Source organism: Scyliorhinus canicula, chromosome 1 (assembly GCF_902713615.1).
Source record: "Scyliorhinus canicula chromosome 1, sScyCan1.1, whole genome shotgun sequence".
Classification (NCBI taxonomy): domain Eukaryota; kingdom Metazoa; phylum Chordata; class Chondrichthyes; order Carcharhiniformes; family Scyliorhinidae; genus Scyliorhinus; species Scyliorhinus canicula.
Genome location: NC_052146.1, coordinates 296,181,186 through 296,207,766, shown reverse-complemented (window position 1 = coordinate 296,207,766; position 26,581 = coordinate 296,181,186). Strand labels below are relative to the sequence as shown.

Genomic DNA, 26,581 nt, shown 5'->3' with positions numbered 1-26,581 from the left:
AAAAGGTTGGCTGGGTTACTGGGTTACGGGGATGGGGTGGGGGTGTGGGCTTGGGTAGGGTGCTCTTTCCAAGGGCCAGTGCAGACTTCTGCACTGTAAATTCTATGATTCTATGATATGATTCAACAATTTCCTTGCTGAAATTCATGCAGTTCTACCAAGAAGATTTTGTGTATGTTGCACAGGATCCCTATGTGCACGTTAAAGAGGCCTACCACTTAAAAGAGGCAGGCACTTCAGGAAACCAATGCCAAGTTACCTATCAAAGTGGCGTCCATGATATTGCCAGAGTTAACTGTGTGATGAGGGTATCGACTACAGTATGAGGTCATAAGTGCCAATTTTCAATTATTTAAAATCAAACCCTTTCTATCAAACCTTTTACAACCCAATGCAGTAACAGTTAAAGGATTTACAATCCCCAATTCAACAAAGATAAATATTGTTAAAAACAATTCTTTACTAAACCTATAAAAATAATGAATATGCAAATAAAGAAAGTATTTGTTTTTTTGTGGTTACTTTAAATAACCCTATCTTGAATACATACCCATCTGCAGAATTAAATGATGTTTTATAATTGTGATCTGTGGGATACATTGTCAGTATTATCTCTTGTCCCAGATTGAAGAATTCTTTTGTCAAAATACGAGATAACTGTTGAGCGAAAACACATAAGTTCTAAATAGTCACAAGCTAAATAAAGTCAGGGGTGATAGTACAGATTATTTTGTTGGGTTGTTGCTACCCATAGTGTGTACTGCTAAGGCATCACAAAGCAGTCTTGTTATTAACTTTATTTAACTATGCTTAACATATTTACAATAGAGGGTACAGGTGCAGACAGAGATGATGTCATGGCATGTCCTGACATGTTGCTACCTAGCTCTACACTGATGACTTAAGGTCTGGTGCCTTCTTATATCATTGGTGGGCGGTACTGTCCTTCATCCCAGGTTAGGCCATAATGTACCAGATGCTTCTACAACACAGACCTTATGACCATTATTTTAATAACAGAGCCCAGTCTCTCCAGTTATTCCCTCGTTAGGTTCCACAGAATCTCACTGGAAGGGCATGTAGGTGACCTACTCCCTAGATTTCTTGAAATTCCATTCTTAAGTTTTCCATTAAAAAATACGCTTAATTCACTCACTATTTATCCACTTTCATGGCAAGGGGAAGCATTCACAGAGCCCACTCCCTGGCAGCTTCACTACGAGCAACAACCTATGATATGGAGTACTGTACTATTGTCTAAGTATGACTTTTGCAATAAAAATATTACAATAATAATAGAAAATGCTAGAAATACAGAGCAGGTCAAGCAGCGTCTGTGGAGAGAGAAATAGGGTCAGATTTTTGTCTGCCAATGAAAATGCAAAATACTGGAATTATCAGGATTCAAAATGCTGAACTTATATTGGTTTGTCAGTTTCAGGCAATTGAGCTGAGAGCTTTTGTTATGACCGGTGTATATATTATGAATGCTTGGCTGAGTTTCAAAAGCTATTAATGGCTTCACTTCAGTTGGTGGTCTATAGATCAAATTATGATTGAAACTTTTAAGAGACTCTAATAACAGTACATGCCTTTGAACTGGTTTCTTGTGCGTTTACAAACCGAATAGGCATTTAAAGGATTACATTTACTTTTGCACTGGAGTACTTTTTCCAGTATGCGTGACAATGTTTCAATTCAGGGTTTTATTAGATTGATAAAAGTTTAATTTCCGTTAAAATTATTTTAAAACAATTCCTATTGCATGGCTCCTGAGGGCTGTACATAGTGGATACTGGGTGAGTGACTATGGAAGATTCATAGACCCATAGAGATGGCATTGGCGCTCTGAGGATATATGGTGTGGTGGGGAAGTGAGAGAGAATAGGGTGGCATGGGCAATCTGAGGATACATGAAGTAAGGGTTGGGGAACCTGTATAGAGGGCCTTCCACCATCTCATCCACACTCCTCACTCACTCCATCATGGCTCGCAATATGTATTTCAACCCCCCCCCCCCCCCCCCCCCCCCCCCCCCCGAAGCTTTGGCACGCCAACTAGGAGGGAAACCCCTCCAATGGATTGATCCTGACTGTCACTGCGGTCTTTCTCGCGCTCAGCCCTCTTTTTGAGGCACAGAGCCTCCAGCTTCGATGGCCACCTGGCCTGTCGCAGGGATTCTGCCCGCAAGAAGCCGGCCATGTCTGCATATATTGTGGTTACACACCGCCACTGAAAAAATGCCAGCAATGGAACAACATCACCTTAATTTGGGCCTTAACAGCTGTAATTAGTTACCCAGCTCCATGGGTAGAAGGCAGGGATGCATTGGGAAACTATCCTAATGCCGTTTTCCCTTACTTTCCCACAATTCCCACATCCTTCCCACCATCTCCAGACCACAGGGGCAGGAAAATTCCTTCTGTTAACTGTAAATTTATTGCCTGACCTGCTGTGTATTTCCAGCAATATCTGCTTTTATTAGCATAGATATCATAGAATTTACAGTGCAGAAGGAGGCCATTCGGCCCATCGAGTCTGCACCGGCTCTTGGCAAGAGCACCCTACCCATGGTCAACACCTGCACCTTATCCCCATAACCCAGTAACCCCACCCAACACTAAGGGCAATTTTGGACACTAAGGGCAATTTATCATGGCCAATCCACCTAACCTGCACATCTTTGGACTGTGGGAGGAAACCGGAGCACCCGGAGGAAACCCACGCACACACGGGGAGGATGTGCAGACTCCACACAGACAGTGACTCAAGCCGGAATCGAACCTGGGGCCCTGGAGCTGTGAAGCAATTGTGCTATCCACAAGGCTACCGCGCTGCCCGTAATCTTATATAATGAGTGTGAGGTGATCTAGGGTCAGGAGAAGAACAAAGGTAAAAGAAAACCTGCATGATATGCCAATGGAAAAATTATGATAGCTGAACTGAGAAGGGTTGTAAGCAGAGCTACAGGATGGAAAAAAGAAGCCAAGGTCAACCAACTGTAAATTTCAATATTTAAATGTGTCCCTGATTTTCAGTGTCCCTAGTAAGTGGCAAGATTTTCAATTTGTGTATGGATACTACCATGTATCAAGAACTAACTTTCAAGTGTAATATTTTTCAGGAAAACAAATTCATGTAAAAACTGAACAATAATGGATAATATATTATGTTCTTACTGGAGAAGGCTTTTCAGCTTTTTTATTCAGCTCTGCAGAAACCGCTTTTTCAGGGTCAACCACCCAAATCCTGAGTTCCTAAACAACACACAATTGCCAAATGACTGCCAATAAAAATGCTTTAAACAAATATGATGCAGAAGAAACACCAAAATCTTTAACCTAATTTCTATCAAGTTACTTACATCCTTCTGGATAGGTCTGTAAAGGAACTCAAGCCTCTCTTCATCGTCATAGTCATATGTCAAACTATTCAATCAAGCAAAACAAGCAGTCAGGATCATATTTTGTTAATTACTGCACATTGCTGCGAATGTAAACATTCAAAAAAGACATGCCATTGAAACCACAAATAAAAAAATCACAATCGTCATTGCAATTAATTGTATTTTGCTCTCTCAGATACAAACATGATGCAACATGCATACAAACTGATTTAAGCCATGGAATAATTAGCATAATTGAAGTCCATGTGCAAAACGATGACAACGTGCACATTTGATGAAGCAAATTCAGAGTGGTAGACTGCATCCTCATGTCCAATTCTATACACGACGGTGTTTCAAGTCATGAAGTGAAGCTTACCAGTCTTCACCACAGAAGAAAATATCGATGGACAAGACAATTTGCAAATGGTGTCAGCTGAAACAAGGTTAGTACAGAACAGAATATCAGTAAAACATTATACACCAGAAAAGAAACATGATTTATGTTGAAAAGGGAACTGTATTTTTTTGTTTCTTGCAATAAGTGCAGATAGCACAAATGTTGAAAAGCCAAAAATGAAAAGGAGAATGAAGCACACTAATAACTTGTACACTTACCTATCCATTCTAATTGAGATCCATTATGCAACATCTGCAAGCACTTGTGCACTTGCACCATTTTCTATTTTCTTTTCTTTCAGCCGCTCCTGCACTTCTTCGGGCATACATATGCAAATGATGCCGTGCCGGCCCTGATCATGTTCTTGCACAAAGTGAGCAAGTACCTGATCACTACTCATTCACATTCATTTTAATATAATTACCCGTTTAAGAACGGATACTCGGGCCTCCTGGTGTGCTCCCGCCCACCAGCGGGAAATCCAGTGGACGCCAATTTGTATGCTCTTGGGGCTGAAGGGATCAAGAGATATGGGGGAATTGCAGGATCAGGGTATTGAACTGGATGATCAGCCATGACCATAATGTATGGTGGAGCAGGCACATAGGGCTGAATGGCCTCCGCTTGCTTCCATTTTCTATGTTATATTTTGATGTTAGCCACCATTCCGTCCTTTCCAGCACTTTTTTGCAGGGTGACCAGCGCCTCCACTACCGCCACTTCCACCGTCGCCACCATTTCAAGTTTGATGGCATCCTTGAGCTCTTGGAGGTGTTAAATTGATGCTTCTCTTTCAGAATATTCGGAATTTCTTCCATTCATTCATATGCCCGGCATATGTTCTGGTGGTCCATCCAATTCGGGTGTGGCCGGGACCTCGCCGCCCCGTGTGTTCACCATTGCCTCAGTCTTTCTCTCCTGACATTTGCTGCCTCAGCCATCTATTCAGCTTCTCAGGTTGCTGCTTGGCATGTTTCTTTTGTAATGGTGGTGTTGGAGGGAGATGAGGGGGGGTTACCCGGGTACCCAGGCTTGGCAGGCTATTTTGGGTTAAAAGTACTTAATTTTGAGTTTCCAGAGGAGAGCCACCTTTCGTGTGTCCACTCAGCACATTCTCCCAGTCACCGAAAGTCCCAGAATGACCAAAATACTCTCACTTTGCTCCCCTTGTCCCCACCACTCAACCTTGCCCACAGGCCGAGCCTTGTTTAACTGCCAAAGGAGATATGAGTCAGGGTCTCAAAATTAGCTTATATTTGTGTATCTCCATAGTATATCTTCAGCAAGTAGCAAACATATTGCTATTCATAGAATTTACAGTGAAGAAGGAGGCCATTCAGCCCATCAGGTCTGCAACGGCTCTTGGAAAGAGCACCCTACCCAAGGTCAACACCTCCACCCTATCCTCATAACCCAGTAACCCCACCCAACACTAGGGCAATTTTGGACACTACGGGCAATTTAGCATGGCCAATCCACCTAACCCGCACATCTTTGGACTGTGGGAGGAAACCGAAGCACCCAGAGGAAACCCACGCACACACGGGGAGGATGTGCAGACTCCACACAGACAGTGACCCAAGCCGGAATCGAACCTGGGACCCTGGAGCTGTAAACAAATTGGGCTATCCACAATGCTATCGTGCTGCCCTTCCTCACAGAACTTTTCAAATCTCAACAGTACAAGGTGACTTGTTGCTCGTTCTGGTGAGTGCGCCTTGCACTCAATTGGCTCTGTTTTATTACTTAGCTCTAGAGTCGCCAGGTATCCTTATGATACCGCCACGAGGTTCAAGTTCAAGTTCAGATCAATGACTCAATACACCAGTTAGTAAGGTTCAATCAAACACGTTTATTATTTACACAGTAAATCGATACTCATGCAACTAATACTAATGGACTAAACTATTCCTACCACTATAAGCCAATACTTATCTTTGATAAGGGAACCCACTGGATCAGGGAACAATGGCCTCTTGTTCTGAGACTGCAGGCTTCCCAGTTGGTACGGGCTAAGGGGTCAGGAGTGTCTATTCTCGTAGCGAGCGTTGGTTGGACACTTACTTGTCGGTGTAGCTGTTGGCCAGTCCTCTTCTTCTCATGTTCAAGTTCTTAGAGAGCTGCTGCAAAGGTGTTCTGCTGGGAGGGCCGGCTAAGAGAGCAAGCTAAACTTGGGACCTGACTTTTATAGGTCCCAGGGGCTTGGCGCCCTTTTGGGCGGACCCCGATCCTACTGTCAATCGATTGGGTCTCATCCCAATCGATTGGTATGAATCCCCTAATACTGAGGCTGTCCCTCGATTGCGGGGCGGTTCTTCCTAACTGGTTTGTTTCCTTTTGTTTCAGACCCCGTTGGCACCAGGAAGTCTGACCTGCCATAGAATGTCCCAACTGTAGCTAATCGTTGTATCCATTGTTTCCGGGGATCGCTTCATTAATATGTAAACTGCTGGTTTCGGTGCTGTCTGCTTTCTTTGCAGCCAGAATACACATGAACTTCTGCAAACTGCTTGTCTCTTTATAATTGTCCAGTTTTCCCTGCAATCTTTGTAAATGGTTAGGTGGATTGGCCATGATAAATTGCCCTTAGTGTTGGGTGGGGTTACTGGGTTATGGGGATAGGGTGGAGGTGTTGACCTTGGGTAGGGTGCTCTTTCCAAGAGCCGGTGCAGACTTGATGGGCCAAATGGCCTCCTTCTCCACTATAAATTGTAAATCGCCATTTTGGATCAGGAAGTGGCCTACTTCGGTGGCTACAGACTGCACATAAAGCTTTTAAAGAGAAGCATCAATTTAACAACTTATTTTATACTGTAAACAATTACCTCTCAGTATTCGGTAGTTTCACCATATACCAGACAAAGTTGAATAAGGCAGCACCTAATTTAAAGTTGCGTGGGGAATCCTCTATTGTCTAAGAGAAAGCAAGAGTGTTAGCAAGACAAAAACTACGGTACGGGACAGAAAATTGACAGATAATGCTCTACTTCTGAGATTAGAGCATATGAGGAAGCCATTAACTTCACTGTACCAACAACAATCTTTTCAGGCCGACTGCAATTCTTCAATGTACAGTCGAGATGTGGTTAATGTCAGTCTGTACGAATTTGGAACAGGTGATAATCATTTTTTGATACTATGAGAGATGAAGCAAAATTTCAAGAACCTTAATCCACTTGCAACAAAGGAGCTGACAACTGTTTGGGAACCCTCTTGTGAGTGGAACATACTTTGGTGTGGCTGTTTAGTTCAGCTGTGGCATTAACAACCCACTCAGGGTTTCCCAACTAATCACAGAATGCATGCTCTATGATTACCTGCGCCTGTCAATTGAACAAACCCAATTTAAAGAGATCCCACAGGGGGCACAATGGCTCCATTGTCGTCTCTCACTAAGCATACAGCAACCGAAGGATGGATGTGCGACATGGGAAGTCGGCACCCATATGGTTTTCTGATGCTTCCCTGGACATCACTGTTGCGAGTTGTGTGCAAGCAGAAAGTGTCATCAACCTTTCTCCTCCTGCAGTTCCAGTCCTCTCTGTAACACATTGTTGTTCAAGGCACCATAGACCATCCAACACACTCTTGCTATCATTTACTGAAGGGTTCCCCTCCAAACCTGTCCGACACATGAATCACATCTTCAGCTCCAGCTGGGCATTTCTTCTGCAGTGGAGAGCACCTCACAGCTGTCAGCAACCACATCTTAAGAGAGTAGCTGTTGTCTCCAAGCAGCATCTGTTATCTCTGTTTGGAGACACAAATATCTGTGAAAGACGTAACTGCAGAATTACACTGCAGCTTTCATCAGGACTTGCACAAACATGATGAAAACCTTCTGGTGGTCACACCCTACTGAATATTGATGGAGTAGAATCCCTTTCAATTGACAAATACTACTGGTTGATTGTTGCCTGCTTCATTGCCACATATGTATATCGTATGACCTGTTGTTCCTATGAGAGTCCAATCTGAACAACAAATCCAAGAGCCTTCTTGTTCTGAGTTGCTCGATAGAGTCAGAATCATTTACAGCACAAAAGTAGCTCGGCAGCAAATTGAATGTAAGTGGTGACAGCCTTGGAAAACAATGGCGCTAGTCACCTGGGAGATGTACTTGCGCAATTAAGATTAAGAAATCCTACAGATGACACCAGCACATCCCTAGAAGGAACCAGAGGCTCTGGTGGCCTTCACAGCCCTTGGCACTTGTACTCACCTGGCCCACTTGGAAAGAGAATTCCACATTTCAGAACGTTGCAAATGTCAGATTCAACTTGTCATGGAAGTTCAAGAAGCTTCCTGGGGCACTGTTGTTCACACGTCATGAAAACGGATTCTCCACTTATACACCTTCTGCCGACCGCTGTGTCGCTTTCTTAAAACTGTGATCTGATCTGTGATCAGACTGTCTCCTCCATTGTGAGGAGTGGCATTTGTCTGAGGTGATGGCAGCTGACACTCCTGCTGTTCTGGGTGCTGTCCGTGTTGCTGATGCTGCTCATCTTGTTCTTCATCAGAGATTCAAAGCAAAGCTGCAAAAAGACTACTTCCATGGTGCAGAGAAGTGCAGATCAAGGTAATTACAGTCCAAGTTAGCAAAAAAAACATACAAAATGTAGAAAGTCATCTGTAAATCAGTGAAAAGACATTCTCAGAACAAGTCCTGTGAACAAAAACCTTTCACCTAAGTAGGGCAGTAGCTGAGCTGTTTCAGGCTTTAAATAATGCTTTCTAACTAGAATTGTGCTCTTGTCTTGTTGAACTTGGTGGATTTCATACAGTTCTAGAAACCTGTGAATTTGTTGTGAATGTCAGAATACTGGGTCAAATTTTCAATTAACACTTCCGGTTGCGGCTATGCGGAGCTAAGCCGCACGTTCGGCAGCTCCCGCCAGGAACGGACTTTTGCGCTCTTTTAAGGGCCCTTGCTCGACGGTTCCCGACGTGGGAAGGTGTAGCCACCTGGGGTGACCTCTGCCCAACACAAAATGGAAGATTGCAAGGAATACAGGGAAAATGGACATGTTGCAAAAGCAAGCAGCTTGCAAAGCGCTTGTGTATTCTGACTACTGCAGAAACCAGTTCTGAATGCTGCAGAAACCAGACAGCACTGTGAAAGAAAACAAGTTAGCATACAAGCATACTAATGAGGCGATACCGGGCGATCCCCAGGTACAATGGAAACAAGTTAACACAAATCGATACATTAAATGGAAGGCCAGACTTCTCGGCGCCAAAAGAAGTCAAAAACAATAAGTCCCAAGAACCGCCCAGGGATCAAGGAACTGCCCCGTTATTGGGGAATTCAAATCAATCGATTGGGAAGAGACCCAATTGATTGCGCGTGAATAGAGGGTCCGCCCAGACCTTGAGAGAGGTATAAGACAGAGACACCGACCCCAGCTCTCTCTCTCTGCCAGCCTCTCCTTGACCAGCCAGCCCTCCCAGCAGAAAACCGTTGTAGCAGAAGAACCTTGAGGAGGAGAGGCCTGGACAGTAGCCGCCAACACGTAAGTGTCATACAACGCATGCTACGAGAGTAGACACTCCTGACTCCCTTTAGTCCATAACTACTGGAAGCCTGCGGTTCCCTGATCCGGCAGTCCCCTCATCCAGATAAGTGTTTGGCCTATTAGTGGTAGGATTAGCCTAGTCTTATAGTTTTATATGCATGATTAGTAGATTACAGTAATATAATAAACGTGTCTTGTTTGAACTTACTAACTGGTGTATGGATTTATTGTTTTGAACTTGAACTTGAAACTTGTGGCGGTATCTTAACGATACCTGGTGACTCCAAAGCTAAGGAACGAAAAAGAGCCAAATTGAGTGTTAAGCACACTCACCCAGAACGAGCAACATTTAGTGGCGACATCCGATGGGACTCGACTAGAAGTGGCCCCCCCACTCAGAGAGAACCCAGAAATTTGAATCTGAAATCCAATTGGGAAAAGGAAAAACCACAAGTGTTCAAGTAGTTCAAATCAATCCTCATAATTCTGAAGTGTGTTTTTGCATGCGTAACTAACAGGGTTGTAAGGTAAAACCGAGAGATTTTTGTTGCAACAAACTGTCGGGAGTTTATAATTCGGAACATAGCGAAAGCCGTACCCGTATTTTATAGCATTGCCTTATTATCCCTCGTTCCAAATTTAAGAGAGCATAGGAGAAAAAGAAATGGCCATGCAGGCAATGGAACGCCTCATGAACCCAGAGCAGTTCGTGGTCGCAGAGACCAACAGCAGCAGAGTAGGTCAGTGTTCCGTTTGGCAGCTGGAACTCAGGAAGTACCTCAAAGGGAAAGGATGGCCCCTTTGGAGTGAGTTTTGTTTGAATGAGGAGACAGGTCCCGGGAGTATAGGACATACTTGGTGGGAGAACCTGTCTGAAATTCACAAGAAAAGTTTGAGTAAAGCACGTAAGCCGATGGCAATTGTGTCCTGCTTGGCACAATTGCGAGGCACAGAGGAGGTCGTCAGGACGCTCCGAGCAGAGTTAGAGGAGAAAAACAGAATGAGCAAAGTGGATGTCAGGGACATCAAAAAGGAGAATTTAGGATTAAGACAACGACTGGCAGATAAGGATAGAGAGGTGGATGATGCCAAGAGGGCACATCAGTCTTGTCTAGCCCATTTGAGCAGCTCTAAAGTTCAGTACGAAAAAGCCTATCAAGATGTGCAGCATGCTGTCTTGATAAGAGAAGCAGAAAAACAGGTAGAGACACCGAAGAAGCAGTGTAGCGACCTAAAGGCAGCTTTAAGGGCACTCCATGCTGCCACCACTGAGCAAAGGCAAAGCACTGTAGACCATGCTAAATGTAGGAAGCAGATTGCGGAGCTGCAATCTCTGCTTTCTGTGCAGAATGGCTTCCAAGAGACCTTTGGAACACAGTTAGAAGAAGAAAATGCCCTAGATTAGCAGGAATTAAGGGAAACAGCGCAGCGCTATGTTCAGGGAACATGTGCGCTAGCAGCGCAGCAGAAAAGGAAAGCGCCCCAACCCCCCACAGATCAGATAGCACCCGCACCAATGAACCCAGTCACCACCCAACGAAAAGCAACCGCAGAAGGCGCACCCGAGATCACGTACACCACCCCCTTAACCGTGACACAACTAAGGGACGCGTGTGAGAAAATCACCCCGTTCCTCCCCACTGCAGACCCCCACCAATTCTTCGCAAGAGTGAAGCAACAGGCGACCATGTACGGCCTGGATGAGCGAGAGCAGGTTAAGCTCACAGTTTTGAGTTTAGACTCGTCAGTTGTAGCAGCCCTCCCCGACCCACAGAACGTTGGAGGAGGCACCCTCGAAGAGATGCATACAGCTATTTTAGACGCGATAGGGTACAACAGAGGAGACCCAGTCGAAGGCCTAAATAAGTGTAGGCAGAAAAGGACCGAGCACCCCACAGCATTCGCAGGAAGGCTGTGGATTCACTTCACTGCAGTTTTTGGTGATTTAGACCGCGCACATTTGACCCGAGATAACATGGTTAAATGGACCCACACTATCATCTCCCACGCCACAGATGCAGGACAGAATGTCTGCTCCAAATATGACCCCTCAGAAGAGGCCCATAATGAAAAATGGGTATTGAAAAGATTATCCCGCGCTTGGGAGCAATCTGTCCACGGCAAAGTAGCATTAAAGAACCCCGAAGAAGCTCAGGCTGCAGCAGATATCCAAGCAATGAGAGCGCACCAAAACCCCGCATGGGTAAATGAGGGAAAGAACAGCCCCCCACAGAAGTCACAGGAATGTTTTAACTGCGGACAGTTAGGGCATTTTGCTAGGGAATGCAACGCCCCGCAGAAATCTCAGAGAGGCCAGCAGACAGGCACTCTGAACAGGAACAAAGCGAAGGCTATCCATAGTATAGGGACGCAGTCAGGACAGACCAATGTGGACGGAACGGACTGACGGTGTTCGGGCTCCCCCACTTGGGTCTGTGACACCCTCTGGCACCGCTCTGGGCGACCAGTGGTCACGGCGAAAATTCGGGGAAAGCCCATAGAATTACTCTGGGACACAGGAGGGTCCCGCACAACCATTAATTCCTCCACTACACCACAGGCAGACACGTGGCCCACTACAGCCACAATAACCCTCAGCGGCTTTACAGGCCACTCACAGCAGGGACACATTACAGACCCTGTACCCATCCAACTAGGGAATCTCTCCACCAGACACCCCATTGTTTTAGTTAATCTGCCCCGCACAGCAGAACACATACTGGGCATTGACTTGATGAATGCCCACAGCCTGTCGTTCGACCCAGTCAATCAGTGTGTCTGGCGAATGGCAAAATCAGACAGAGCACCCGCAACGCTCACAGTAGGTGAGTACGCAAACAGGATTAGCGCAGTAGGTGACTATTGTTTTGACCCGACCACACTTAGCACGGACAAACAGGTTAGGGCAGTTCTAAACAAGCACAGGACAGCATTTGCCAGTCACCGGCACGACTGCGGCAGAATGACTGGACAAGTTCAAATTACAGGACCTGACCCGAGACCACAAAGACAGTACGGATTTCCCTTAGAAGCGGAGGGAGAAATTGGAAACGTTACAGGGCTTATTGGAGCAGGGTGTACTTAGGACAGTAGCCTCGACTAATAATGCCCCTATTTGGCCAGTGAGGAAGCCCGACGGATCATGGCGTCTGACCATTGATTATCGGGAACTCAACAAAGTTACCCCAGCAGTAGCCCCCACGGTAGCAACAAGTCCCGAGACCATGCTCAAGCAGGGACTCCACTCCAAATATTTCACGGTATTGGACATTGCAACGGCTTCTGGTCAATCCCATTGGCAAAGGCGTGCCAGTACAAATTTGCCTTCACATTCAAAGGACAGCAGTACACATGGACATGTCTCCCACAAAGATTCCACAATTCCCCCTCCATTTTCCAGCGGCAGCTGGCAAATGGACTAGCAAACTTTTCACGACCCGAATGTCTGGTACAGTATGTGGACGACCTATTACTGCAGACAGATACCAAGGCAGAGCACATCACGCTTCTGTCTGAACTCCTGGAACTTCTGAACTTAATCGGATGTAATGTTAACCCCAGAAAGGCCCAACTATTGGAGAATAAAGTGATGTATTTGGGTACAGTCATCACACACGGCAAACGTGACATCGAGTTCAAAAGAATTGACTCGATCGTCAAATTGCCCCTTCCCCAAAATGTTTCAGCCCTCCAGTCATTATTAGGACTCGTTGGGTATTGTCGGAACCATATCGATGGTTTTGCGACCAAGGCAGCCCCACTATCAGACCTCCTTCAGAAAGGAGCCCCTTGGGAATGGCTTTCGCAGCATACAGAGGCCGTGGAAGAGTTAAAGAAAGCCCTTAGCGCAGCACCTGCACTACAAGTTCCAGACCCGCTCTCCCCCTATGCATTTGAGGTAGCAAGCCCAGATCTGACCCTCTCGGCCGTGCTACTTCAGGAACGGCACGAGCAGCTACGACCAGTGGCTTATGCCTCCAGACTGTTAGACCCAGTAGAGCAAGGATTTTCAGCCTGCGAAAGGCACCTACTCGCGGTATTCTGGGCAGTACAATACTTTTCTTACATTACCGGACTCAACCCCATCACCATTTTTACCGAACACACGCCCACACAGTTACTTTTAGACGGACGACTGAAGGACGGTTCAGTGAGCCAGATAAGAGCAGCTAGATGGACACTTCTGTTACAGGGACGGGACATAACAGTCAAACGGACCAGGACACACACATTTTTAGCAGACAACCTCCAATACCCAGGACAACCCCATTATTGCGAAATAGTAGCACCCCTCCACAACACAGGACCCTTCATTGCTAAGACGCCCCCCAGGAAGATAGGGAATTCAGGCCAGAGCCCCCAGCACACAGACACGTGTGCACCCCTACGGATCTATGTGGACGGTTCATCCACAGTTTTAGATGGCGAACGCATCACTGGATGCAGTATTTATGTGGAAGATGCGCAGGGACGCGCACTAGAGGAGATAGCATTAAAGTTACCCAGACACTTAGGCGCGCAGGCAGCAGAGCTCGCGGCCATTGCATACATAGTGGACCACCCAGATTCGTTCCGCAGCCCAGCAGACATATATTCGGACAGTCTGTATGTCTGTAACAGCCTCGCAGATTTTCTACCCCTGTGGAGGACAAGAGGTTTTGTCTCCACGGATGGAAAGCCCCTTCCATCAGCCCCATTACTCCGCCATATCCTAGAGAAGGCAATGGATAGGACGTATGGCATTATTAAAGTTAGAATCCACCATCGATCATCCCCCCCCTGGAAATGTGAAAGCCGACGCACTGGCTAAAGCAGGCGAGGTCATTTTTGGACACCCCCAGCTAGCGCACCAGCTAGCGCCCCTGTGAGTTCACTTCAGGTCTCACAGGCAGACATAGAGGATTTAGTACAGGCACAGAGGCAGGACGCAAATCTCCGGGAGATTTTAAAAGGAAACTTTGTGGCCCAGTACGACAATTTCAAACACGCTTTGACCACACATGAGGGTGTGATTATCAAAGACAAGTTGTATGTGGTTCCTGAGAAGGACAGGAATCAAATGATTGCCTTATTCCATGATGGTCATGGACACCAAGGGATCGACCCTACCACAGCCCACCTTAGGCAGCTCTGTTGGTGGCCCAATTTAAGAGACGATGTAATGCACTACATTGAGAACTGTTCGATTTGTGCACAGAATAACCCGGAGAGGTATTCAAAGGCACAACTCAGCCACACTCGCCCCGTTAATGGCCTCTGGACTAACCTCCAGATCAATTTTATAGGTCCATTGCCCCCTTGCAGGAATGGCTATAAATATGTTCTGGTGGTCATAGACACGAAATGGGTAGAGGCGTTCCCATCTCGTACAAACACAGCAAAGACAGCCGCAAAGATCCTGACCCACCACATCTTTACTAGATGGGGACTCCCCAGAAGTATTGATTCAGACCAGGGATCTCATTTTACAGGACGGATCATGAAGAACGTCCTGACCATATTCGGCATCAAACAAAATTTCCACAATGCGTATCACCCCCAGTCAAGCGGAATAGTGGAACGCATGAATCGGACTCTAAAATCGACCCTTAGAAAGATGGTACAGGAGAACAATTCAACTTGGGATTCAGTGCTTCCATTCGCACTTACGTTTATAAGAAATACTGTTTCAGCATCAACAGGGTTCACCCCACACACACTCATGACCGGACGCCCTATGAAAGGATCTGAATTCCTTTTAGGACTCAACATGACCAACCCAGAAGTGACGGCCCTCACACACGAGACAGCAGTAAAACAATTAGGTGAAACTGTAAGGTCGGCTCAGTTAGCAGCCGCAGTAAAATTGGGTAAGAAACGGAAACAGAGCAAGGCTTGTTTCAACAGGACTGTCCATACCACAGAATTTCAGGTTGGCCAACAGGTAATGTTATCTGTGTATAACCCCAGCACGTTTTTGGCCCCAAAATTTTCCGGCCCCTGCTCAATTTCAGACAAAATCAGCCCAGCAGTATACAAGATAAAGTACCCCAACGGGAAGACTGCGTGGTTCCATATTAACCAGTTAAAGGCATATGGAACACAGTCCAACCACTCACACCATGTCCTGCTAGACGCAGCAGAACACCACGCCCCGCCCACAAGAGACACATTTCCCCCCCCCCCTCACAGACCAGTTCCTCATCGGACTCGACCTTGACTCCACCCATTGACTTCATACCATGCCCCGAAACGCCCACAAGCTGCCACTGCAGAGACAGCGAGTGTGACTTTGACGACAGCCACAGCCTCTCTACTGCCCTGATACAACAGACCCCACACACATCAACTCCGACCCCAACTACAGTGATGTAGAGATCACTTATATTAAAACTCCAGACCCACACCCAGCCCCACCGCCCAACTATGACGACCCCAACGACGTCCATACAAATTTAGACCCCACGATTTGGCACAGGGACAATTCTTGGAGACTTGTCCGTAATGACGAAAGTGACCCCTAGTCACATAACGCTAAAAGTGCATGCCTGATCCATACAAGGGTATGGGATCCGGGAGAAGAGGATGACTCTGAATCTGACTCCTGACACGACAATCCCTTTGCGACCCTGTTCGCAGAGAATGAAGAGAATTAAGGTGTCCAGATGATGTAAAAAGAGGAACCGCTTGAGAGATAAACGGTGTCCTTTCTGATGGAACCTGCACGCATGTTGGTGATGTCTGTATGTTTGTATGTTAAATGTTTGTTTTTGGAGATTGGCCACTCGGTTTTCAGCTGAAAAACCTGTGACCACCTCACATGCACGTTAAGTTTGTCCGCAGATATCTCTGAGAACTTGTCTCAGCTGCAATGTCTGGAGCCCACCTTAAGGTTTCACCCTTCACCCCACTAGGAGCATCTTGGCTCCCCTTTTTTATAGGTGCCCTTCTATTCTGGGAATAGAGGCTGCAAATCCACGATGAACACATTCATGCCCGTTCATTCCAGGTCGCTCAGGCAGTGGAGAAACGGCATTGAGGACCCGCCCTGTCTGAGGACCCCCCCCCCCCCTCTGGTCAGCTAAGCTCGGGTACAGCACAGCACACCCTCCCCGGGGATCCCATTCAAATCTTACCCGTCGCGGTCCATACACAACTCATTCGGATATCTCATTTCTAAAGTTTGGTTTCATTTTTGTTTGAGGTAGCCCTTCGGCTACCATTCCTTATGCTATTTACATCCAGGAACATTGGGATGGTAAACGCAACAACTGCGAGACGGCTCGCAGTGGCACAGTAGTTAAGTGTACGTCTGGTCCTAAATTCGCTTTTGAAAAAAAAAAATGAGGGGAGTCACAGGGTGTGACTTGGCCATTCATTTAAGGAACAATTGGAATGAGAGGACAGATATACTAACATTAAAGGTATTAAACGAATTATTGACAGATACTATGCTTGATCCCATAGCTTTCGGACGTTCGAAGGAGGGAACAGAGCACGATCAGCAATACAAAAGGACTGAAGGAAGAGAAGAAAGAAGACCAAGATGAAGACCTATATGTTTTTAGTTATTGTTTTTGTATTTTTGCGCACGGACGCAAACCCTTTTTCCCCTATGACCCCCGCCGTTAATGTTTCCCAAACACCGACTACTCAAAGCCCAGTAATGAACAGCGATGACCAGAACTTGTGCACAAAGTTTATGAATTGGTACTCCCCATCATACGTTATTGAATCACTTTTGGCGATAGCAGTTCTCTGCATCATAGTACAGACACTCAGGTTAAGAAAATGCAGAAGGAGAGCCTCCCGCTCTTGCGCCTCGACCATATACAGAGTACAATCCCCTATTTACAGCTTCCACCAGTCCCCCCAACCCCTTGATGTGTAATGAAGGATTTAATTTTGAATTGCTGTTGTAAATAAAGACCTTTTCTGATGTTTTGTAATATTCTGAGTTCGACTGCCGAGCCAGAAATGGAATGTAATGATAATGTTTTAAGGATAGGAATATAGAATGTTTAAATGTGTAAGGGAGTGTAGTTTACAAAGGATAGTTAGAGGTTCCCTAGTAATGCATGTCCCCTTTGACATAGCGCCAACCAGAGACTGTTAGATTAAAAATTTTGTGCCATAATTGAGGAAAGTGTAGAGGCCATGGGACTCGCTGAGATCAGGGAACACAAAGACACCGAACTTGGGTGATCCTTCATGATTTCTCATGAGGATCACAAGGAGGGAGTGTAGCCACCTGGGGTGACCACTGCCCAACACAAAATGGAAGATTGCAAGGAATACAGGGAAAATGGACATGTTGCAAAAGCAAGCAGCTTGCAAAGCGCTTGTGTATTCTGACTACTGCAGAAACCAGTTCTGAATGCTGCAGAAACCAGACAGCACTGTGAAAGAAAACAAGTTAGCATACTAATGAGGCGATACCGGGCGATCCCCAGGTACAATGGAAACAAGTTAACACAAATCTATACATTAAATGGAAGGCCAGACTTCTCGGCGCCAAAAGAAGTCCAAAACAATAAGTTCCAAGAACCGCCCAGGGATCAAGGAACTGCCCCGTTATTGGGGAATTCAAATCAATCGATTGGGAAGAGACCCAATTGATTGCGCGTGAATAGAGGGTCCGCCCAGACCTTGAGAGAGGTATAAGACAGAGACACCGACCCCAGCTCTCTCTCTCTGCCAGCCTCTCCTTGACCAGCCAGCCCTCCCAGCAGAACACCATTGCAGCAGAAGAACCTTGAGGAGGAGAGGCCTGGACAGTAGCCGCCAACACGTAAGTGTCATACAACGCACGCTACGAGAGTAGACACTCCTGACCCCCTTTAGTCCATAACTACTGGAAGCCTGCGGACCCAGGACAAAGCTAGAGGCCGTTGTTCCCTGATCCGGCAGTCCCCTTATCCAGATAAGTATTTGGCCTATTAGTGGTAGGATTAGCCTAGTCTTAGAGTTTTATATGCCTGATTAGTAGATTACAGTAATATAATAAATGTGTCTTGTTTGAACTTACTAACTGGTGTATGGATTTATTGCTTTGAACTTGAACTTGAAACCTGTGGCGGTATCTTAACGGTATCTGGCGACTCCAAAGCTAAGGAACGAAACAGAGCCAAATTGAGTGTTAAGCACAGTCACCCAGAACGAGCAACAAAGGTGTCTGCAGCGGATCCCCAGTGGTCTATGGTCTTGACCAGGAGTGGGGCCAGCAAAATAGCGGTGGCAGCACCTAAGAAAAAGCGGGGGAAGAGAATCAAGATGGCGGCCGGCGGAGGCCTCGAGGAATGGAGGCAGTGAGCACAGGTGCAGCAGGACTCTCCAGCGATGTTTTCAGGAGCTAAAGGTGGAGCTGCTAGACTCGCTGAAGGCGAATGCAGACAAGCTGCTTGCGACGCAGGCAGCCCAGGGGGTGGAGATCCGGGAGCTCCGACAACAAGCCTCCGAAAGAGAGGATGAGGCCGCGGCCCTCGCGGTAAAGGTGGAGATGCATGAGGCGCTCCATAAGAAGTGGCAGGAGCGGTTCGAGGAGATGGAGTACCGGTCGAGGCGGAAAAATTTGAGGATTCTGGGCCTCACGGAGGGGCTGGAGGGGTCAGACCTGGGGGCCTATGTGGTTGTTTTTTTGAACTCGCTGATGGGAGCTGGGTCCTTCCAGGGGCCCCTGGAGCTGGAGGGGGCCCACAGAATACTGGCCTGGAGGCCCAAGCCGAATGAGCCGCCATGGGCGGTGCTGGTGCGGTTCCACCGGATCGCTGACCGAGAGTGCGTGCTTAGGTGGGCCAACACGGTAGTGCGGATCTACCAGGACAGGAGTGCGGAGGTGGCTAAGCAGAGGGCTGGGTACAAGCGGACGAAGGCGGTGCTCCACAGAAAGAGTGTGAAGTTTGACATGTTACAGCCGGCGCGTATGTGGGTCACTTTCAAGGACCGGCACTTTTATTTTGAGTCCCCGGAGGAGGCGCAGGCCTTTGTGCAGGCCGAGAAGTTGGACTCTGACTGAGGGTCGGGGGTTTGTAAATAACTGTGTTAACTTTTGGTGGGAAGGGTCTCTGTTTCATGTTGTTTTATGCTGTTTTAAGTGTGTTGGTTCTTGGGCGGGTGGGGTGCTGTCTTTTTTGCGTGGGCGGGGTCGGGCAGAGGGAAAGCGCGGGCTTTTCTTCTGTATCCCGCGCTGAGGGTGGATGGGGGCGTCTTTGGAGCTGAGAAGCACGGGCTTTTTTCCCGCGTGACAGCAGGGGGGAGGAGGAGGGTCTGCTGATGGGTCTGGGGGAGGAGGAGTAGCCCCACGTTGTGGGGGGGGGGTCGGAAGTGTGGCGGGAGTCGCCGGGGTCAGCAGAAGTTAGCTGGCTCACGGGAGTGCTACGGACGGAGTAACGCGGCTGGGAGGGGTCTTAGCCTGGGGGGGGGGGGGGGGGGACCGGGTTGCTGCCGAAATAGAACATATAACATAGAACATAGAACAGTACAGCACAGAACAGGCCCTTCGGCCCTCGATGTTGTGCCGAACAATGATCACCCCACTTAAACCCACGTAACCCGTATACCCGTAACCCAACAATCCCCCCATTAACCTTACACTACGGGCAATTTAGCATGGCCAATCCACCTAACCCGCACATCTTTGGACTGTGGGAGGAAATCGGAGCACCCGGAGGAAACCCACGCGCACACGGGGAGGACGTGCAGACTCCACACAGACAGTGACCCAGCCGGGAATCGAACCTGGGACCCTGGAGCTGTGAAGCATTGATGCCAACCACCATGCTACCGTGAGGCCAGGAAGGAGCTGGAGTATGCAGGGGGGGGCCGGGGTGGGGGTTTGCCGCCGTAGAGAATGGGCCGAGTGGGGGGCACTGGCCTGGGGCGGGCAAGGGACGGGTTATGGCTAGTCGGTAGGGGAGGGGGGCAGGGAGCCCTCCGATCGGCTGATAACTTGGAATGTGAGGGGGCTGAATAGGCCGGTCAAACGGGCCCGGGTGTTTACGCACCTGAAGGGGCTGAAGGCGGACGTGGCTATGCTCCAGGAGACGCACCTGGAGGTGGCGGACCAGGTTAGACTGAGGAAGGGCTGGGTAGGCCAGGTGTTTCATTCGGGGCTGGATGCAAAAAATCAGGGGGTGGCGATTCTGGTGGGAAAAAGGGTGTCGTTTGAGGCGTCAAAGGTGGTGACTGACAGTGGAGGGAGGTATGTGATGGTGAGCGGCAAGTTGCAAGGGGAGCAGGTGGCGCTGGTGAATGTCTATGCCCCAAATTGGGACAACGCGGGTTTTATGCGGCACATGCTGGGCCACATTCCGGATCTAGAGACGGGGGGCCTGATACTGGGGGGGGGACTTTAACACGGTGCTGGATCCCCCATTGGATCGAACCACGTCCAGGACGGGCAGGAGGCCCGCGGTGGCTAAGGTGTTGAGGGGGTTTATGGACCAGATGGGAGGGGTGGATCCTTGGAGGTTCGCGAAAATAATGGGGTCTTCATTTTTTTCCACATGCATAAAGCCTATTCCCAGATCGAATTTTTTGTCCTGAGCAGGGGGCTGATTTTGAGGGTGAAGGATGCCGAGTATTCGGCCATAGTCATTTCAGACCATGCCCCGCACTGGGTAGACCTTGAGCTGGGGAGGAGAGGGACCAGCGCCCGCTCTGGCACCTGGAGGTGGGACTGCTGGCAGATGAGAAGGTGGGCGGGCGGGTTCGGGGGTGTATCAAGAGGTACTTAGAGGCCAATGATAATGGGGAGGTCCGGGTGGGGAAGGTTTGAAGGCAGTGATTAGAGGGGAGTTGATTTCCATCCGAGCCCATAGGGAGAGGGGAGAGCAAAGAGAGAGGGAGTGGTTGGTGGGTGAGATGGTGAGGGTGGACAGGAGAACGTGGAGGCTCTGGAGGAGGGACTGTTGGGGGAGCGACGTAACCTTCAGGCCAAGTTCGACTTGCTGACCACCGGAAAGGCGGAAGCTCAGTGGAGGAAGGCACAGGGAGCTGTGTACGAATATGGGGAGAAGGCGGGTAGGATGCTGGCGCCTCAGCTACGTAAGCGAGACGCGGCCAGGGAGATTGGTGGACTGACGGATAGGGGAGGCAATGTGGTGCGAAGGGAGGTGGACATTAATGGGGTCTTTAGGGACTTTTATGGGGAATTGTACCGGTCCGAGCCGCCGGTGGAAGGGGGGGGGGAATGGGGCGCTTTTTGGATAGGCTGAAATTTCCGAAGGTGGAGGAGGGACAGGTGGAGGGGCTGGGGGCGCCAATTGAGCTGGAGGAGCTGGTCGAAGGGATAGCAGCATGCAGTCGGGGAAGGTGCCGGGGCCGGATGGGTTTCCGGTCGAATTTTACAAAATGTATGCAGACCTGTTGGGCCCCCTGTTGGTTAGGACCTTTAACGAGGCAAGGGAGGGGGGGCTTTGCCCCGCCGACTATGTCACGGGCGCTGATTTCCTTGATCCTTAAACGGGACAAGGACCCCCTACAGTGTGGATCATATAGGCCGATCTCGTTGTTAAATGTGGATGCCAAGCTGTTGGCGAAGATCTTGGCCACAAGGATAGAGGACTGTGTGCTGGGGGTCATTCATGAGGACCAGACAGGGTTTGTGAAGGGAAGGCAGCTGAACACCAATATACGTAGGCTTCTGAATGTTATAATGATGCCGGCGGTAGAAGGGGAGGCGGAGATAGTGGTAGCATTAGACGCGGAGAAGGCCTTTGATAGGGTTGAGTGGGGGTACTTGTGGGAGGTGCTGGAAAGGTTTGGGTTCGGGGAGGGGCTTGTTAGTTAGGTGAGGCTGCTATATGAGACCCCGATGGCGAGCGTAGCCACGAATAGGAGGAGATCGGAGTACTTTTGGTTGTACCGGGGGATGAGGCAGGGGTGTCCCCTGTCCCCGTTGCCCTTTGCGTTGGCAATTGAGCCCCTGGCCATGGCGTTGAGGGAGTCGAGGAATTGGAGGCGTCTGGTGCGGGGTGGGGAGGAGCACCGAGTGTCATTATACGCAGATGACTTGTTGCTTTATGTGGCGGACCCAGTGGGGGGAATGCCGGAGGTGATGCAGATCCTTAGGGAATTTGGGGGCTTTTCTGGGTACAAGCTCAACCTGGGTAAGAGTGAGCTGTTCGTCGAGCACCCGGGGGACGAAGAGGAGGGGATTGGTAGGCTCCCGCTGAAAAGGGCGGGGAGGAGCCTTCGGTACCTGGGAGTCCAGGTGGCTAGGAGTTGGGGGGACCTTCACAAGCTTAACCTCACTAAGCTGGTGGAGCAAATGGAGGAGGAGTTCAAAAGATGGGACATGTTGCCGCTGTCGCTGGCGGGCAGGGTGCAGTCCATCAAAATGACGGTGCTCCCAAGGTTTTTGTTCCTGTTCCAGTGCCTCCCCATCCTTATCCCGAAGGCCTTTTTTAGGCCTTAAAGTCTTTTAAAACACCCAATACCTCCTCCTTTATGATGTCAGCATGACACAGATTATCCACACACCCTACCCATGAATCATCTTCCACAAAGTCCTTTTCTCTGGTCAAAACTGATACAAGGTACTCATTTAGTACCTCTCCCATTAACCAGTCAACTAGTCATAAGTAATTTTAAGATGGTTTAGTACGTTTATTAAAAAACAAGAGTTTAGATATGATGCAGTAACTGTAACATCTGCCAAGAACAGTTGGCAGTGTTTTAATCTCAACCGTTTCCCTTGTTCTTCCTCCTCCTACTGTCTATCTTCCATATGGAGACAGCTGATGAATACAGGGCAGGTATCCAAACTTTCAGGGTGGTTGCCACCCTCATTGCTTGAGGTCAGCTTTTTATATGGAGGGTCATATCTTGGTCCTTTCGAAACAATTGCACTGATAAGCACCATCCAACAAGATGCCATTCAACAGTTTAAAAATGTCAAAACGGCAGCCTGAACTAAGACAGTTTTAGAAATCCATTCTGCAGAGAGAATCAATGCAGTTTAGAAATCCTGTTATGGTTTTATATTATACAGAAAATACCTGTTGATTCAATACCCCAATTTCTTACACCTGCCTCATATAGTTTTCTCTGTTCCGTTATATGCAGCAGTCCAGTAAGTTTTTGATGTTAGTAGAGACTGTGCTGATTAAAAATCTACCATTTGTGGCGAACTAAGGAAGTTAAGGATGGTGTCAAATTGAAAGAAAAAGTGTACAATCCTGCAAAGATTAGTGGTAGGTCAGAAGATTGGACAGAATTTGGACAGACTGCAAGCAGCGCGGGTTCAAATCCCATACCGGCCTCCCCGAACAGGCGCCGGAATGTGGCGACTAGTGACTTTTCACAGTAACTTCATTGAAGCCTACTTGTGACAATCAACGATTATTATTATTAATTTAAAACTAGCAAAGAATGACTAATAAAGTAATAAGAAGGGAGAAATTAGGGTATGAGAGAAGGCTAGCTAGAAATATAAAACAGTAAGAGTTTCTACAAGTATTTGAAGAGGAAAGGAGTAACTGAAGTGAACATGTGTCCTCGAGAGACAGAATCTGGAGAATTAGTAATGGGCAAAAGTGTTTAACAGATATTTTGTGTCCATCTTCACTATCGAAGGCATAAATAACATCCAGAAATATCTGCATATCAAGAGGTGAAAGGGAGAAAATCGATTCAATGGCTTGCATCCGAGGCTTCGAAAGTGAAGTGGCTACAGAGATAGTAGATACATTGGCTACAATTTTCAAAAATTCCCTAAATTCTGGAAAGGTTCCAACTATTCAAGAAAGAAGGGAGACATAAAGTAGGAAACTACAAGCCAATTGACCAAACAAGATTATAGCAGTGCACTTAGAAAATCTTCAAATAATCAGGCATAATAAACATGGTTTTGTGAAAGGAAAATCATGTTTGATTAGTTTATTAGCATTCTCTGAGAAAATAACAAGTCTTGTGGATAAAGGGGTACTTGCAGATGTGATGGACTTGGATTTCCAAAAGACATTTGACAACGTGCCACAACAAAGGTTACACAAAAAAATAAGAGCTCATGGTGTAGGGATAAATTCTCTTAGATAGAAAATTGGTTGGCAAACAGGAAGCAGACAGTAGGGATGAATGTGTTGTTTTCAGGTTGTAACCATTGGAGTGCTGCCATAATCAGTGCTGGAGTCTAAATTATTTGCAATCTATATAATTTACTTGGATAAAGGTGCCAAATGTATAAATTTGATGACACAAAGATAGCTGGGAACATAAGTGGTGAAGTGGGCATAGTTTCAAAAAGGATTTAGATTGGTCAAGTGAGTTGGCAAAAATTTGGAATATAATGTGGAAAATGTGAACTTGCCCATTTTGACAAGAAAAATAGAAAAGCAGTATATTACTTAACTAGAAAGAGATGCAGAAACATGCCGTACACAGGAATCTGGTTAGAATGCGGGAATTATAAGTTATGAGGAAGGCAAATGGAATGTTGTTGTTTATTACAAGAGGATTAGAGCGTACAAGTTGAGGAGTTTTGCTGTAGTTGTACAGGGAGTTGGTGAGACCACATCTGGAATACTGTGTACACTTCTGACCTCCCTTTTTATAATTGCATTAGTTTAGAAAAGATTCACTCAACTGATTGTTGGAAGGGGTTTTATGAGAAAAGGTTAGACAGCGTGGGACTGTATCCAACAGTTTAGAAGAATGAGAGGTGATCTTATTGAAACAGTAAATATATGTGAGAATTTCTATTTGTCTTGTCTTGCCTTTCATCTTGTTTTTCTTTTGTTTCCTTGGTTCTTGTTTTATAACTGCAATTTGTTCCCTTTTTATGTTTGTTTTCTGTTTTACTTTACATGTATGCAACATGTAATTTAACTTAATGAACTGAAGTGTGAAACATGAAATATGAAAACCAATAAAACATTTTTTTAAATTGCGATATTAATGTTGAACATAAAAATCCAATTATTATTAATAATGTAGCAGTTGGATTTGGATTTTGTTTATTGTCATGTGTACCAAGGTACAGTGAAAAGTATTTTTCTGCGAGCAGCTCAACAGATCATGAAGTAAATGAAAAAAGGAAACAAAAGAAAATACATAATAAGGCAACACAAGATATACAATGTTAACTACATAACACCGGCATCGGGTGAAGCATAGAGGAGTGTAGTGTTAATGAGATCAGTCCATAAAAGGATTGTTTAGGAGTCTGGTAACAGCGGGGAAGAAGCTGTTTTTGAGTCTGTTCATGCGTGTTCTCAGACTTTTGTATCTCCTGTCCGAGAGAAGAAGTTGGAAGAGTGAGTAAGCCATGTGGGAAGGGTCTTTGATTATTCTGTCCCTTTTCCCAGGCATCGGGAGATGTAGATGGAGTCAATGGATGGGAGGCAGGTTTGTGTGATGGAGTGGGCTGTGTTCACGGCTCTCTGAAGTTTCTTGCGGTCTTGGGCCGAGCAGCTACCAGGCTGGGATGTAGCCAGACAGGATGCTTTCTGTGGTACATCTGTAAAAGTTGATAAGATTTAATGGGGACATGCCAAATTTCCTTAGTTTCCTGAGGAAGTATAGGCACTGTTGTGCTTTCTCGGTGGTAGCGCCGACGTGGGTAAACCAGGACAAATTTTTGGAGGTGTGTAGCCTTAGGAATTTGAAACTACTAACCATCTCCACCTCGGCCCCGCTGATGCTGACAGGGGTGTGTGCAGTACTTTCCTTCCTGAAGTCAATGACCAGCTCTTTAGTTTTGCTGGCATTGAGGGATAGATTGTTGTCGTTGCACCATTCCACTAGGTTCTCTATCTCCCTCCTGTATTCTGACTCGTCGTTATTACTCACAGACTCCATAATTTCCTGTTCCTTTTGTAACTTTCCTGATGACATAGGTTTGCCATTACTTTGGTGCAAATCACCAGGAAAATCTGGACTATTGTCCGAGTTCATTATTCTCAACAGCTGCTGATTTTAGTCATTACATTCCTTCACATAGCCAAGTGAACTCGGTAAGCACTGCTCTCAAATGGCTGCAGCATTTAAACTTCAGTGTGCTTCCTTGTAACATGTTCATTTTTATTTTTGCAAATTTTATGCATTTGTTCCGTAAAGCAGAATTTAAAAAAATAAATAAAGTTAGAGTACCCAATTCTTTTTTTTCCCCAATTAAAGGGAAATTTAACGTGGCCAATTCACCTACCCTGCACATCTTTTTGGGTTTTGGGGATGAGACCAACACAGACATGGGGCTAAAACACAAATTTCACCGATAACACTGATACAAATAACTGCAAATCACAAAGATTAACAGAAATCTCAGAAGAACATTCAGGCAACATATTTAATGTGGAA

The 26,581-nt window shown here is 46.9% G+C and overlaps 1 protein-coding gene across 4 annotated transcripts in view; it reads right to left on the bottom strand.

Moving 5' to 3' along the window:
• LOC119975857 (cation channel sperm-associated protein subunit epsilon-like) overlaps window positions 1-26,581 on the bottom strand; it is a 223,616-nt gene that overhangs the window by 157,215 nt on the left and 39,820 nt on the right. For all 4 annotated transcript variants that reach the window (XR_005462814.1, XR_005462817.1, XM_038815749.1 and 1 more), the window contains 4 exons: window positions 6,611-6,699; window positions 3,365-3,428; window positions 3,180-3,257; window positions 551-657 (listed from right to left, as the gene is read on the bottom strand). Coding sequence is in view for 2 of the 4 variants with exons in the window: in XM_038815749.1 (XP_038671677.1) it covers window positions 551-657; window positions 3,180-3,257; window positions 3,365-3,428; window positions 6,611-6,699 (338 nt within the window). In the remaining 2 variants the exon portion in view is untranslated. The remainder of the gene's footprint in view (window positions 1-550; window positions 658-3,179; window positions 3,258-3,364; window positions 3,429-6,610; window positions 6,700-26,581) is intronic.